Source organism: Ixodes scapularis, unplaced genomic scaffold (assembly GCF_016920785.2).
Source record: "Ixodes scapularis isolate PalLabHiFi unplaced genomic scaffold, ASM1692078v2 PGA_scaffold10__122_contigs__length_95168666, whole genome shotgun sequence".
In the NCBI taxonomy this organism is placed as follows: Eukaryota; Metazoa; Arthropoda; class Arachnida; order Ixodida; family Ixodidae; genus Ixodes; species Ixodes scapularis.
Genome location: NW_024609836.1, coordinates 42,984,689 through 43,001,289, shown reverse-complemented (window position 1 = coordinate 43,001,289; position 16,601 = coordinate 42,984,689). Strand labels below are relative to the sequence as shown.

Below are 16,601 nucleotides of genomic sequence, written 5' to 3'. Positions count from 1 at the left end.
GCGATCAAGAACACGCCAAGTCAATGTATTCGCATTATTATCACTTTATCCCATTTTGCAATTTTAATCAAATCTTCGAATGAGAGATTGGCGACTGTACGCAACTCAAACTCTCTTCTAAAGGAGCATAACAACTTGTTCGCAGTGTTGCTTCGAAATATTAGAAATATCGGAAAGCGATGGCTTGTATTGAATTGCCCGATATTAGTTTCATCTCTACAGCTCTCGTTTTGACCGCAAACTATATGAAAAGTGACGTAATCGACCCCGTAATTGTGACGTCACGCTTCCAAACAAACCGCTGCTAGGGGCGTTGCTACGGACGATTACATGGGATTAAGTTTCGCTTCGAAAGAAAGTTCGTTCAAAAACCGGACGTGCTAGTTAAAGGTCTAAACGCGTCGGCCCGGGTCTCACACCCACCCCGAAAGAAGTTTGCCGACAATAGGTTGTTTACGAAATATTTGCGACGGCAACTTCCGGTCGTCGAGACGTCTCAAGATTGCCGGCTGCCATCCTGCTGCAGACGAGGAAGGCATGCAGAATGACAGAAGTATGTCGTCTGCCAGAGCTTGAGTCATTCGCATAAGGATACGATTTTGATCGCGTATTTATTAGAAACACGGCAGGTCTAAAACTACTCATTAAGTGTATAAAAAAAGGAAATGGATTTGTCCGTGATGCTGGATTCTATCTGACGAAAATTGTCAGACGTATGGAGATCGCATGAAAAAAAAAATGGTACTGCATCGGCGTGCGAAGTATCTGTTTAGTAGGCTTAGTTCGTGATATCAAAGTTGCATCAGGCTTGTTTTTATATTACAGATTGATATGCATCGCAACTGAGAGGCAATTCATTTGACCCTAACATGATCGGTTCGAGACCGCAAATTTTGTTTGCAGGCTCGCGATGTGGGAGTGTGTTTCGTACCTGATTTAACTACAAGAATGAGAAGAACAACAACAAGGCTGGTTCTTCCGTTTTCAGCAACACCCAAAATAGCGAAATAATTAACTGGGCATGAACATCAGATAAGTGTACATATGTTACGAAGAGATCGTGAAGAAACCACATTTTATGCCATCATAATTATTTGAAACGCCTGCCGGCCTGCACTTTGATGTTGATACACTTCATGTCGTCGTCACAACTTGTCATCATTACGTGATTACACTTTCGTTTCACCCTTCGCATTGCAATTAAAAAGTCCATTTAGCAGGCGTCTGCTCGCTAGCTCGCGCACCTCGTCGATCAAGGCTTTGCACGGAAACTCTTTGCTTCCCAAACTCCACGAAAAACTGCCCCCAAGAACAGAAGTTTCGTCGCTTGTCACCAACTTAATGGAACGCAGTCGCGTGCTTTATCAGAAAAGACCACTGGACCCACGAAGCCATCCTGTTGTTTTCTAGGGAAAAAAAATGAGTTTAAAACTTTATTGTGGATTTCTATCATCGCTACATGGCACTGAAATAATAGAAAAAAGTATTCATGATTCGATATTGCGAAGATGCAATGCTTACAACAAATTATTAACTTTATTTCAGTCAAATACTAACCTAACCCCGATGCATTTGCCCATAGCAACGGCTTGTGTGGAGCACAGTCACCAAGCTTTGACATCTTACGGGAGGGGGGGGGGGGGGGGGGTAACTTGCAGCAGTTTTGTATCACCCTGAATATGTGTTTTCTTTCAGTGATATGAATTGCACACCGTGTTGGAATTTACGTTTAGTTTAATGCTTTACCCGTCTCCAATGATTACCTTCTGCGCGCTGCCATTTCTAATGGGCTGTGCAACTCTCTGTGATCATGCGCAATACGCCTCGCAAGTGGGCTCATTTTCGTCTTCTGCGCATGAGAAAGGAAGTAGCGGTGACGTCAGAACGCCGAGTCCTGATTGGCTGATCGCGACCCCCTATTGAGCGTCGTCTGCTCCTTTGCAACGTCGTCTGCACGCAACATCGTCTGCGTCTGTCTTACCTTTCCTGCGACTTTCGGAGCGAACTCGACTTGGCCTTCAAGGGAGGGCAGACGAAAGAACTCGAGCGGTACGTTGTTTTCGTCTAACAACTAGCAGACGCGCATCAAGGAGGGAAGTCAAAGGACTCACTGGCGAGGTGTCCCGGGGCGCCGAGGTTTGTTTGCTTAGTGTCCGCAAGTTCCCTCCCAAATACTTTTTTACCTCCATTCGTGTGCGGCGAGACCCCTCACTCTTTAACGGCGCCGGCGGGTTGGCGCAGTTAACGTCGTCTGCTTTACGTCTGCTAGTCAAAGCGATGGCTGCTTTACCTTTCCTGCGTCTGTCGGAGATTCGCCGCTTTTTCACCGGCGAGTCACCGTTGCCTCGGGAAACAAGGAGATAACAAGAGGAAGAAATTGACCTCTTAATCTAAAATTGAGGTCAGCGATCAAAGTATAACACGGGAAGGGTTCACAAGGGTCGCGCGGGCATATTCCATTCAGCACGTCAGCCGGTCGTGGGCAGACGGTCGCCGAGTCGCGGAGTGCCTGCTAGGCCTAACTGCCCAGCTCGTTTGGTCGCGTTCGGTGGAATCGTCGCCGTTGGAGCTGTTCCCCGGTGTCTGTGGATCCAGCGTTCTTGTTCGTCGTGCTCTGTTTCAAGTAATTTTTACTTTTTTTTTGCTGCTTGAAGTCAGGACGCGTGAGAAGCTCACGTAGAAAAATAAACGTCCGTGGGTCGTCGCGACCGCGACGCTGTCGGCCATGCTGACTTGATCGTAAGAAGTGCGTAAGGCAGCTTCGGAGCTGTCGTAGGATTTCTCCGTAACCTGCGCAAAACTTACGAAAATTTCGTTTCGTGGATACGAATTTGTTCTTAAGTTTTGTCTTACGCACATTTTTGGCGTAAGATCGTTTCGTGAATCTGGCCTCTGCACTTCCGAAAGTCGCAGGAAACGTAAGACAGACGCAGACGACGTTGCGAGCAGACGACGTTCCAAAGAAGCAGACGACGCTCAGATAGGGGGGCTCGATCAGCCAATCAGGGCTCGGCGTTCTGACGTCACCGCTACCCCCTGCGCAAGGAGCAGACGAACTTGCCCTCCGCATAGCTTTCTTCTGCGCTATACCAGGCACCGCGCATGCGTCTACAGCTCAAAGACTCAGCATGTTTCACCTGGGTGATAAGAGGTCCTTCTAAAATTCGGAATCAATTCGACAAATTTAAGATAATGCCATCTGGCATATCGTTATCGGAGTGCAAAAGCCTCCCAACCGCGCCCCCGGCGATATCCGGAACTCATAGGAATTCTGACCGGCCCTCGACTGACCTTGGTCTTTGAAGTGAAGCCCGGCCCGCGACCTGCTTCCAGCACACCGAAAGAAGCCCGTGCGTCTACTTTCCCGCACAACACTCGGAGAGCCAATCACCGCAACCTACGGAGTCAGCTCAGCGAATGAAGATCCGAAACATCTGTTTAGACCAAAAAACGTGGTCTGATTTGTGACATTAAGCAATGCAAAACGTCACTCTTCATTGCTTCGTGTCAAACTCGGACTGCGTTTTTTGGTCTAAGCATATGTTTCAGCATCGTCCATCGCTGCGCTGCCTCCGTAAGTTGCGGTGATTTCCTCTTCAAATGTTGTGCGGCGAAGTATACCTACGGGCTTTTTTTAGAGTGCAGGCCGGGAGCAAACATTTGCACGCGTAAATAAACGGCGCCGCGACGCGCACATACATACACACACAAACAGCATACCACACACAACGAGAGAAAACTGCAGCGTTACGCAGGTCCTCTCGTCATGTCATTTATTGCGCATGATCATATTCAAGATCATAGTACTAAATTGCCCGTTTTCTGCCTGTGTAACTAGGTAAAAGTTCCTTTGTAGTTTCTTCTTTATCTAACTTAGCGTCTTGTGTCACAGCAAGAACACATTATCATCATCTGTTCTACCGCTTTCATTGGTCCTTTTTCCCTATGCGAATATTCCAACGTTCCTAGGTGCTCTGATTTAGGTATGGTGAACTGGGTTACAAGAATTGTGTAATGTCATAATTATTGAAATCTTGAATTTCGAAATAAAGTACACATAGCTATCACCTTAGAATGTATTTCTCAAATATTTTTTAGTCTCACATGGTTTTTAGGTGTATAAACGCTTATGTATGTTTATTTACATATATTTAATTTTTTTCTTACTTATTTACTTTTCGGCCCTCAAGATTAGAACAGGTCCTCAATCCAGTCCCTTTGCCAAGGCGTTTGGAGACAGCTGCTCTATATTAAACTTCCTCGTTCGTACGCAAGAAGTCGGTATGTGCTGACCGCGTCGTGTCGGGAGAATGCGATAAACAAGGCAATACTTCCGCGCGCTCCGGAACGAGCAGTTGGCGTCGGCAAATTCGGCAGGCACGATGCCCTCTTGCTGCGTACAGCGGGATAACCGCGGCAACTTCCCGCGGATCCGTCTAAATATATCTTCCTGGATAGGCGGCGTTGCAGCTTTCTCTCTCGCGTAGATTTATCCACAAGTTGCATACGTTCATAGATGTCAGTTAAGTAACGTACCCTGCCTAGAACGATGCGCTTCTGCACAGAAAAGAATATTTAATGGGCGTCACTAAATTCAAATTACACGGTTATCTAAAGTTAATGGCTCCTTCAAACATTGAATGTGTATGAGTTTGAGGTGCCTTCAGTTCGATTTGTTTTACGCCAATCAATTTCTCGGTGCCCCTTTGGTGACCTAACCCAACTCTAAGGAATGCGAAAAATGAGAAAAAAAAAAAAAGTGAATTGTGTTTTCAGTTGTTGATTTAGCTCCCCAACCGAGACACCTAAAATGTAGAATTAAAATTTTTTGAGATTTTCCGAATAAGCGTTTGACTGTGTCCAAACGCAGTAATCTTACAATTTCTGTACCATTGTTTTTATATTTTTACAAAATTGTAGGGTGAGCCTCCAAAAAAGCGAGCATCGCGTGCTTAGCGGCTAAAGATGGCACGCTAACCGCCAACGGACCCTTTTCTTTTACCCTCCACCCAGCGTGCAAAAAGCGTGGCTATACTCCCAACTCCCGCCCTCCGGTTGAAGGATTGAAGGAAACTCCAGACAAACAAGCTACGAACATTACTTCGAGCCTCATCGTTCTTTTCGAACACAAACGGTTTCGTTCTTTTCTTTTTATTTTTCTTTGCAAAACACTTAAGTAGTTGAAACTAGTAAGAAGAATTTGAAATGAAAGTCCCTTGACTCCCCAGAGCGGCACCCGGTGTCAAGTTCGTCTGCTCCTTGCCCACGTCATGCGTTTGTTTACCCACCCACTGCGCCTAAAATGCTTTTGTTTACCCCCGACCTCAACCAACGACGGCTTGTGATTGATTGCCTCGTCATCGCTTGTTCTCTGAACGTCCTCTATGATGTCTGTTAATTGATGTGTCCTTACGTTCCGATGCGCAGAAGTCGTGTTCTTGTACAGGTGTCGTCGCGTTATCGTTCGGCTGGTGATGATATTACGGGACTAGCCGATAAGAAATCCAAACAGCAAGTAACATAGCAAGAACCGCGAACGTAAATAAAAGAAACACACTGCGTTTCTTTTGGTTGTCAGTGAAGATGTGATGGGCGTATACCGCCCCTACAAAGTTTCTGGTCCTCCCAATCCGAGCAAAGAATGGTGTCTTAGGTCTTTATATACACATTTCATAATTAATGGCAGCTTCAGAATGAAACAGGGTTTGCTGGACCCGGTTCTCTGGTGATCCAGAGGAAGCCAATGAGTGTGCAGCCGTTCCTGGAAAGGATTATCGACCAAACAACTGCCAGAAAACCAATTCCCAGTTTTGTGTCAAACAACTGAAGAAATCGCGGACACGGTCAACTTTCATCCATAGTGTTTGCTTCGAAATCAATGCGTTGCTTTTTTTTTTTCGGCGAATGATCATACGTGCAATTTGTGTCCGCAATACGATAACATAATCATAGTTCATATAACACCCTATATCATAGTTTCTGCATCTGTCCGTGAAGTTCGCATTTCCAGTACACTCGTGCTGCAGATGTGCGCGAAATGTGGGAACTACGTCAGTGAGAGCCGAAGTAGCGCAAGACGTGGGGCGTGGTTTCTCATGCTGTCAGCGACTTCGACAGCGATACACTAAGTATGACGAATCTGTCGAGGGGAACGTACATACACAATCCTGAAAGAAGAACGTAATTTTTGTTTATTTATATTTATCTATTCTCAAGTACTGAGGATGCTTAGCCTGGCGGGAAAGAGGTGAACGCAGGATGTAAAAACTCGCTAAAAATTAAAAAAAGAAAGCCCAAAAAATATTTAGCACAAAAAGCAAAAAAAGAAAGCAGGGAAGGAAGAGGAATTAGGGTGAAGTACTCCTTGATGCTCTTTTCTTCCGACATTCTTTTACTGGTCATCATCCTCTGCATTTCATTTTCACTTTTTTTTTTTTTAATTTTCGCACTTTTATTTTGTTTTTTTCCAGTGTATGTGTTGTGCTTTATTTCCCCGTACTTGATCCTCCGGGTCGGTGCCCCGCCTTCCTTTATCTGTACTCAATTTTCTTTTTCTTTTTTTGCTCGATCCGTTCAATCCCGACAAAGGCGAAATTTCACACCGCTGACGGCGTCGCGCGACACGGGATTTATTATGTCCGCGCCTCTGTTCGAATCCCCTTTCGCTTGCTTCCTTTTTTCCTTCCTCATTTCTACCCTTTCTCTCGGACGCTTTAGGGTAGATCCAAGATCCCACGCGATTCAGTATCGCCTCCTCTAAGCTGTTTCTTTCTTTTTTCTAATCGACACATTTTGCCGTTTGCCACTCAGGCGGTTTGAGAGCCTTCATTTTTTTTTACTTCACACTTTTTTAATTTTTTTTTCATGCCCTATTCTAGTGTGAGCTTCTAGAGACGTACGCCATTTTTGTGGTGACACCAGTCCGTATTTTTGTTTTAAGAAAGAGAGAAAAAAGAGAGAATGTCTTGGCATCCTCTCCTTTCTTTTCTCCGACTTTTTTTCCGGTGTTTTTCGCTGTCTTGCAGCTGAGTATAGACCTTTTTGCCCCGGCCACCAAGAAGGCATATCCGGTATGGGCGACGAAAAAAATATTAAAACGTTTCAACCTGCAAATAGTAAAAAAAATAGAGGGGAGACAAAACGAGAATGGGTGACGGTTACGCTTATCTCCTAAATGCATTCTATTGGCGTGGGGACGGAGAAACAATGTTTTCGCCCATACTGCATGGGAGTGACGATATTTCAAGATGGCGGCGCCCTTGTGAAAAAGGTCTATAGTGACCGAGATCGAAGCTTTCATTTCTGATCTATACACCAACCGGTGTGTCTGTGCAGGGATGTAGTGCAGAGTCCACGAACTGTTGCCATCGCAAGTTTGATTACGAAGCAATACGATGTACTTATTTTCTTTAGTCATCGCTTAATGTTCGTTTTTGACTTTCTGATTATTTTTTTAAATTTTTTTACGAGTCAATACATTTTGATTTCCGTTCCTATTTCTTTTACATATATTCTGTTTCCTTGGATTGTATTTATTTCCACGTTTTCCTTTCCGGATTGTGCTAATGAAGTTATTTCATCTTCCATTGTGCCACGCTGTGGAAAATACTAGGAAGCTTCATTGAACCGGATTTTCCACATTGCTTTCTGTTCTCTATAGATATGTGGAAGTTATCAAAATCTTTTTTTCACTCTTCGTCCTGGAACCTCTCACAGATTTTAGAGGCGCTTAGCCCACTATCTACACATGAATTTTTGGCTGCACCGTTGGCTGATCGCACCAAATCGGGTGATGTTACCTGACATCGCATCATCGGATCTTCGTTTAATACGTATTGGGTACATTTTTATGCTCAGTTAACATAAATATATACTCACGACCACCCCACGTTCGCAAGACGTAAACACATCGATTCCAATACCTTGTAGAAAAGATGAAATACTGAGGAGATAGAGAAAGCTAATTAATCAAATTCAAGTTAATGTGATGCCTTCGGAATGCTTCTTTAGCAGTGTCTTTTGTTGTAGGCGAGTTATGCAGATCTTCGCTTTGCCTATTGTACGAGTTTTGTGTAGTACCGCTTGGCCACAAACCAGTTACCCGTCCCAAGCGCAAAGAAATGCCAACAATTATTCTTTGCTCTAGGGAGAACAAACCGAACCAAACTTGACGCTCGTGTTTAGACAGCGTAAGGTCCGTTTGATTTTAAGATATGGCAACGCTGCAGATTTAAGCTGTAGATGAGAAACTTAGCCAGTGCAGTACGACTTCAATCAAGCCTAGGGTCTTTAACGTGCGTGAGGCAGTAGTGATAAACAACCGCACGACGATATGCTGCCCCCCCCCCCCCCCTCTTCTCCGTATACCTATAAAAAAAGGACTTAGGTCCTTCCCCCTTTCCTAATTAATAACCCAATACTGTTTCTTTTAAATAACTATACACGCAATAAAATGGTCTCAATTACATGTTTAGGTATTTCTTGTTTACCCAGTACGTGAAGCTGATTGTAAGACAACGAGAAACAGCAAATCGAACAAAGGCTGGTGCAGGCGCCAGAGCGTGGAAAAAAGAAAAACAGCAACCAGAAATACTTTGTAGCCATCTCCGTGCAGAATGAAAATTTCCATTAACCAAAACGTTTCGCTTGTTTTGTCCTTGCCTTTTCTTATTCGTAATTGTCTTCATCATACCAACGGGATGAAAAAAGTATACGACGAAAATACGCGCGCGGAAATCCAACACCGAAAGTGTCGCGCCTACGTGAAATATCGCTGCTTGGATAGCGGCACATCCCTTCCGTGTACGTGGACTCTAAAATAATGCCACGTGGCGGCCTAACAACGCGGCTCTCTGTACATCTATATGCGCTCGCGGCCTCCGCTACGGGGCGCCGCCGCAATCGCTGTTGTTGATTTAGCGGAGTGGGCATGCCTGTTTTTCGCATGACCTGAATTGATAGAGACCGTATGTATGTTTTGACCCGGTCCGTTCGTCGGGGCGATCGGGATGGTGGCACGCTCTATGCTACTCGAAGCAAAACAACGTGACGGCTTACCATTGAATGGCGTATTTACCAATGTGCCCGGGTAATTTAGGCGGTGGCCCAGTTTTCAAATGAATAAGGCTTGTACTATTTATTCACTAAGGACGTAGCCCTTATTTTCGAGGTTTTGCGGAGGATCAGGGTGGGCTTCCGATATACAGTCATCTGGGAAATTTCTCGCTAAATTCAGCGGAAAAGTTTCTACGCTAGGTATAATTAGACAATTTATCTGCTAACTTTAACGTGAAAATTGTCGTCGCCAAATCTCGCGGTGTCACCTGGCGTCACTTGGCATAGTGACGTCGCCTGAAACTGACGTCACATATGGCATCATGACGTCATCTGGAGCCATGGAGTTACGTTACACCGCGAAGTCACCTGAGACCAGACGTTTCGTGACGGCCAACGTTACTAGATTAGCTGAGTTACGGAACTGCCCACAGACGCGCTGCTTTCGCGAGTCGTACCCCCTTTCTCTCCCCACGGCCCGCCTCCCATCGTTCGAAGCGCCACCGTTTTGGGGACGGCTGCCCTGGTGAATGCGGTGTACTTTATGGGATGCGTATGTTTGGAAGTACAGCGTCTAGATGGCGCTTCACGGTACTCTATGAAACACACGGCTTTGAAACTAAAATCTAGATGGCGCTCCGGACGACTGGAGGTGGACCAGAGGGGGTAAAGGGGGTACACCGGGCCCTTCTCGGCGGTTCAAGAAATGTTCTTATCTAGTTGCGTTGCTGACACCATAATCTCACGTGACACTGTGGCATAACCCGACACCAGATGTTAGGCACACTATAATGTCACGTCAAACCATGATGTGACGTGTCACTGTAATGTCTTGTTACGCGTATGTAATTGATAACCTGAAACAAACAGAAACTCAAACGCAACACGAGGTCCACAGTAAGGCTGGCATCTTTGTTTATAGGTGTTTTTGTTACTAATATATGGGGTATTAGCTATTTCTCGATACTACATGGCAATGTGTCGGCGGTAGTGTTGATAGCCTTTCACAACTGTATCTGATTACATGCATCAAGCAACAGGCGTGGAAAGGGCTGATATTTCGGGTATTGCCAAAGACGTTAACAAGGGGGACAGCCTACTGAATGAAACCAAGCTGACTCGGAACTGTTGAAAACTGAACCTGTCGATACTAATTCATTATAAAACAAGGCACACGCACATACAAAAACAAAACAAAACCAGGAACAAAACTGACACTGCTGAAAACTTCGCTTTTTTTATTTCTGCGTTATACTTTACAATGTGGGGGCGAGGGAAGATGCGTACATTGTTTCTGAGACAGGAAACATTCTCAGTAAAATTAACGTATTTTCAGGCAAATACACGCTAAAAATGATCTTAATTGTGACTATCTTGTAAGTTTGAAGGCGGCGTGCATCTTTTTATATATAAAAACAAAACAAAAATTGAGAAAAAATACAGATCTGTGTTGCCAGCTGCGTTCTTGACTTCCCCCAAGCCTTTTTTTTTTGTTTTTTTGTTTTGCCTTCTAATGCGAACACGACCCGGAATGAAATGCCTTCGGTTCCCCTTCCTGTATTCCCTTCGGCCTCGCTTTGCAACGCCATGGTGCGCCTATTCAGTGAACATAAAAGAAAACACGCCGGAAGAAGATCATCCCCACAAGAATGAAAATCAAGAAGATATGCGAACGGTACCAAATTAAATAAAAAAGGGGGAACTATAGAAAGCCTAAAAAAGACACAATGATTAAACACGTAACAACAATGAAAAAAGGACCTGAATAGCTTCACCGCGTTTAAATGGTCTCTCCAAGAGTCCTCCTCGAGCGCCATTGTTATTGAGATTTAATTAACCGTTACTTTAAAAGGAAAGACGAAGTTGCCAAGGGTAGGGAGAAGTCCGTATTAGAAACCTAGTGAAATAACCGAACATATATATACACACAAAACAGGTCAGGGTCTTGGAATGAACATGAAGGAAAGGGAGTGCTAAGCTAGTGCTCCCTTTTGCCTTCCCTTAAAATTTTCCTCCTTTTCTTATTTTTGCCAAGGAAATATTTCCTTTCTCCTTCCTCTTGGTTTTCTTGATCGCGGGAACCGCATCCACGCTTCTTCATCTTCCTTTTTCCGCCGCGAGGGGGCGCAACAAAAGAAAATTGACGAGCTCAGAACGCTTTCTTTAAGTAATAAGCAATGTATTCCACCTTCTTCTTACGCCCCTCCCCATTCCCCCTTCTTTCTTCTCTTCCCCTTTTAAAATTTTCCCTTAACTTTCTTTTCTTACCCTTTTTGTTTTATCGGATAACCTTAGCTCGGTTGGCCGCAGAGAGACCAATATGCGTGCGCGGTTATAGTATAGCAGAGACCTTACATCTCCTACCAGAATGCTCCGGTGGTTTGTTTCGTGTTTAGTTGGGCAAGCAGACACACAGTTATGGGGATAGAAAAAGGATGCGAGAGAGTAAAAGAAAGAGCGAAAGAGAGAGAGAAGAGGGAGAGGAGGAGGGCTACGTGTTGGCAGTCACTATGGCGGCTTTGTGGTGGATGAGTTCCCTTTGTGCCGTCGTTGTCCCCTGCTGCGCGATGTCCGACGACACAAGAAGGCGGCTTTGGACACGAGGGCTTTCGAGAGGACAATGGAAAACCGCCGTTCACGGCTTGTTAATGGCTCTGAAATTAGGCAGCGACGAATAATATGTCATGAATGATGGAACGAGCATCGGACGGTCCTCCCTGATAGCGTATACTCGAGTAAGAAGTTTCTAAGTGCGTAATTTCGTCATATTTTCTAGGGTCCCAAATATAGCGCTCTTATTTTATACAATATGAGAAAGTCGTGCAGCTATACCAACTCGATTTTGATTAAGGAAAAACTCACCCTTTTTTGGATCTAGGAGCTTCTAGGGATTACTTGCCTCAATCTATTAGCGGGCTGAACTTTTTTGCTTCATGAATTCAAGCGCAAGCTACTATAATCAGCGGACGATGAAACGTAACTATAACTATGATTGTTCAGACACTAATCGAGGGGACGACGAGAAAATGTCGAGTTCAGGAACGCCACTTTATTCTTTGCATTTGAGAAGTGGCTTTATGAAAAGATGGATGTCGCACCGGCTCACATGATCACTACAGTTGCAGTCTGCTTAGAACTCACCGCATACATTGTTTTTGGACAAATACCTTTAACTATGGTCCCTGATAGCTTTACAAGCGCAGAGCATATGGCAAGTCCCGTTACCCTTATTGTTGCTTCCCAGCCAATAGGATTGCAATATTAATTAATAAGAAAATTGAAGAAGGAATTACAAAACAAGGGACCCAACCATAAATAAGCCACACCCTGTTTTTGCCACACTACCGGTAGTCGTAGCCAATTAATTAGAGCCAGCGTTTACAATATCATTACAGTTAAGAGGAAACATTTAACTTGAAAGGTATATACTTCTTTTTTAAATTCGTTTCGTTTTGTTTTGTGTGCAGGGCTGCCCAGCGTCTGAACCTGTCGTCGAAGAAGCGCCGTCGCCATGGCAACTCCGGCGCATGCGCGGATGGCTCCCAGGGCTCGTCCAATGAGGGCACGCCGTTCGCCACGCGCTACTCGGAACTCATCAAGGATACGCCGCCCGCGGCGCCACCGGCGCTCCTCAGGGGTCTGTCTCGCAAGGACACAGGTCTCGCCAAGGTAAAAACATACCGGGTTTCTTTATTTTTAAACTTCTGGTAAAGGAGTCTGAACCATCAAAGGTTCATGATATCTTCACGCTTCTGTTCGGGTATTTTTTTGTCGGCGTTCTTGTGGGCTATTTTCGAATCGTCATCGGCTACGGAGTGTCAATAATTATAAGGGAATTTTCGTAGATCGCGTTTCCCCCTCCGCTAAGCCCTCCGTAACGAAGAAGATACTACTGCGCCTGCGCGCCGATGGCCTTGACTGTAGAGCTCCGGGTATCGAAGCGGGTTGCGGAGAGTGTTGCGGGACGGCGAAGACGATCTACGAACACTCCCTATAATCCTTGCTATAAGTAGCGAAAGCCCGGCTAGCAATCCGTAACATCCTAGCACGTCTGCAGCTCCACTCTAGAAATGAATCTGGGTTGTACCTCTCAAACTCTTAAAGACCGACCAACGAAACCATTTTCCGCAAGGTAGAAAAATGCCCCTTGCGCCCTCTTCTTTTCACCCTCTCCCAAAAATCACGTGACGGCAGAGGCTTCTTTTGTGCCGGCTTTTTCTGTAGGGATAATCCTCAAGAAGCGCGAAATGAGCGGCTAGCTGCGAGCGCCACAACGACCTTGAGACGTCCAGGTGTCTTCCCTCGTTGACGTGGGCAGGCTCAATCCTCGAGATTGAGGAAGCCAGCGCGACCGGACGGTTTTCCCATGAGCTGCAGGTCCGAGGCCGCTCCGTCGGTGGAGATCGAGGGGTCGTGGTATGCTGGGTTCTTTCCAGCAGCCGCTCTCTGGCATCGCGCGGCTGCTGGAACCATTCCAGTCTCTGCACAAGGATTGACTTGCGCAATAAAAGGTTCAGGTCGTCGATAATACATTTATCTCCGAAACTTATAAATCAAGTGGCTTTCCCTAATCTCTTCATTACTGTTTGAAACATATCTCCTCTCATAGGTTGTTCATCCCATTTTAGATTATTTTACGTATTTATTCTCCCTTACCTGTGCTTGATGACTGTTTTATAACTTGAAAAAGACCTTTAAATATTGGCGCGGGCTTGCGCGATCAACGCTGTCCCGGATTTATTCAAAATTGGAAAGATTGGCGTCAGGAGGGGTAAGGGTTGCACGAGAGGCGTGCAACCATTGCCCGCTTGGCCCTCCCAACAACTTCTCCGCTTCCGTAAACTTCGAATGTTGCAGGTTGGTCCAGTGGCTTAGAGCTCACTTCTTGAAAGGAACCGAAAATAAAAACGGACCAGTATACAAGCTGAAATATGCAAGACGCTCTAAGAGAGCTTGTCGTAATGAAAATGAACTGTTCTAATGTGGCAAGTCGCGTCAATCGGTTCATAATTTTTCATCCCCTTTTGAAAGGCTCCGGAAAAACAAGAAACCAGGAAAAGCTGAGTGACGCCAGGCGCCTCGTATTGTTTAGGTAGTCCCGGTTTCTTTATGTCCTTTCAGCGCTCCTCAAACCGCACAGTGTTCGGTTTCTAAACACTGTTTTTATTTTAGCGCCGAAATAAAACAAAATGCGTAATAATTTTTCACACCAGTGCAATGCAATAGAACCTTCTATTTCCAGCAAGCTGCTTTCCGCCATGCTTCCGTGTCATCCTCCAACTATTTACATGATGGTTGACATGCACTAGAAATCTGGTACTTTCTTTTAGAAGCAGCATGTTAGTGCGCATATATTCCCCCAGCGTCTTGCCTTCTAATCGCGTGGAAGGAAAATGGAAATATCCCGGGCATGATTCGTGCAAAAGGCTAGACTCAATGGTCGCCCATTATTTCTACAAACTCCCTGGCATATTCACTACCATATAGCCTGCTGTCCTTTCTCCAAGAAGCGAGGTTTTAATAGAATTTCGTTGCTCGGCCGCTATTTTTTGTAGTGGCGCGAAAAAAGAAAAAAAGGAGAGAGAGAGAGAGAGGGAAGCAACAATTTTCGCAAGCATTTTTTTTTTTTTGCAATTGCGATATTTTGTTGTGTTTCGGTATAATTTTGTAGTGTAAACAATTTCACGCACTTCCCACAAATATTTCATCGTCAACGACAGTTGTAAAGCATTACGCATTGCCTCGCGTGCTTTGACCTTACGCACTGGAGCAACACAGGAGCGCGTATTTCCGCAAAATAAATACGAGGACCTATTTCTCCCTTTGAACATACCACTTTTGTGGCATCACGACGAACACACTTTCACCATGAAATCGTAACAAAAAATGATTGATGATGAAATTGATTGGGTCCTAACCGTAGAGCCACATTATTTATGTTGGAAATAAACTTGGCGTCGGTCATGCGGTGTGTTTACTTCCACGTTCGAATGTGTTGAGAATGAGTAGCCGAAAAGCGCAGTCTGCAGGCTGCTTCCTGGAGTGGCCTGATATCTCACCAACCCGGGAAAGGGAGGGGGGGGGGGGGGGGGGAAGAAAGGGGTGGATGTTGTGGGAAGGTGATAATATTTATTCTCACAGAGGAGAGTCGCCGGTCATTAAAAAGTCGACTCGCTGATAACGGGAAAGCCTGTGGGGCCACATCTATAGTAACCATGAGTAAAATGTGGTATACAGCTATGTTACTGAGAAGTTGCGATAGTGCAAACGATGGCGCGTTGTGAGGCAAGTGAAGCAAAGACCTATCTTACGATCGTGCCGTCTTCATTAAAAGCAAGCATTTCGGTTTGCTTCTTCAACCCCTCCTGACGCCAATCTTTCCAATTTTGGATAAAACCGGGACAACGTTGATCGCGCAAGCACGCGCCAATATTTAAAGGTCTTTACCAAGTTATAGCACAGTCATCAAGCAGAAGTAAGGAAGAATAAATACGCAGAAGAGTCCAAAATGCGATGAACAACCTATGAGAGGAGATGTGTTTCAAACAGTAATGAAGAGATTATTGAAAGCCACTAGATTTATAAATTTCACAAATAAATGTATTATCAACGACCTGGACCCTTTATTGCGCAAGCCAATCCTTGTGCAGAGACGGGAATGGTTCCAGCAGCCGCGCGATGCCAGAAAGCGGCTGCTGGAACGAACCCAGCATACCACGACCCCTCGATCTCCACCGACCGAGCGGCCTCGGACCTGCAGCTCATGGGAAAAAGCGTTCGGTCGCGCTGGCTTCCTTAATCTCGCGGATTGAGCGTGCCCGCGTCAACGAGAAAAGACACCTGGACGTCTCAAAGTCGTTGTGGCGCTCGCAGCTAGCCGCTCCTTTCGCGGTTTATGAGGATTATCCCTACAGAAAAAGCCGACACAAAAGAAGCCTCTGCCGTCATGTGATGTTTGGGAGAGGGTGAAAAGAGGAGGGCACGAGGGGCAATTTCCTACCTTGCGGAAAAAGGTTTCGTTGGTCGGTCTAACTTAGTTGTTGCCCGACGAGCCTCTGCCTCCACTGAACAGCGTCGGGATTACATAGTCGAGTGGCCACGTCAACATTAAAAAGAATCACCGATATGGTGGAAGCTGGTACGAGCACCTACAAAGAAAGAAAGAAAGAAAGAAAGAAATCATTGAAATATGAATAACTTAGCTACACTTGCATACTTAACTGCAGTTATGCCCAGCACAGTTACCACATTATACTTTTGGACAACGTTCTCTGGGGTTACAGTCAAACAATGGAGGCGCGTACGCTTGCACATCTTGAAAGTCCATAAAAGCTGTGCACGCACACTCTGCATTTCTTCGGAAATAGCTGAGGGGGATTGGTGGCCGAGTGGTCAAGCGCACATTAGCTCGGAGCACGTGGAGCGAAAGCTCGTGCTCCTGAACCCAGGAATCCTGGGCTCGATCCTCACCCCTGCCCATATCGATCTGGATGAGCATCGTACCGGCGTATGGTTGTGTATCATTACTCAGTGATTCACGTTAAAGA

General features: G+C 45.4%; 1 protein-coding gene across 1 annotated transcript in view; it reads left to right on the top strand.

Annotated features, from left to right (window-relative positions):
- Positions 1–12,765, top strand: part of LOC121834772 — a 180,201-nt gene extending 167,436 nt beyond the window's left edge. The window contains exon 3 of the mRNA XM_042288543.1: positions 12,522–12,765. Coding sequence (XP_042144477.1) covers positions 12,522–12,765 — 244 coding nt within the window. The remainder of the gene's footprint in view (positions 1–12,521) is intronic.
- Positions 12,766–16,601: the final 3,836 nt, after the last annotated feature.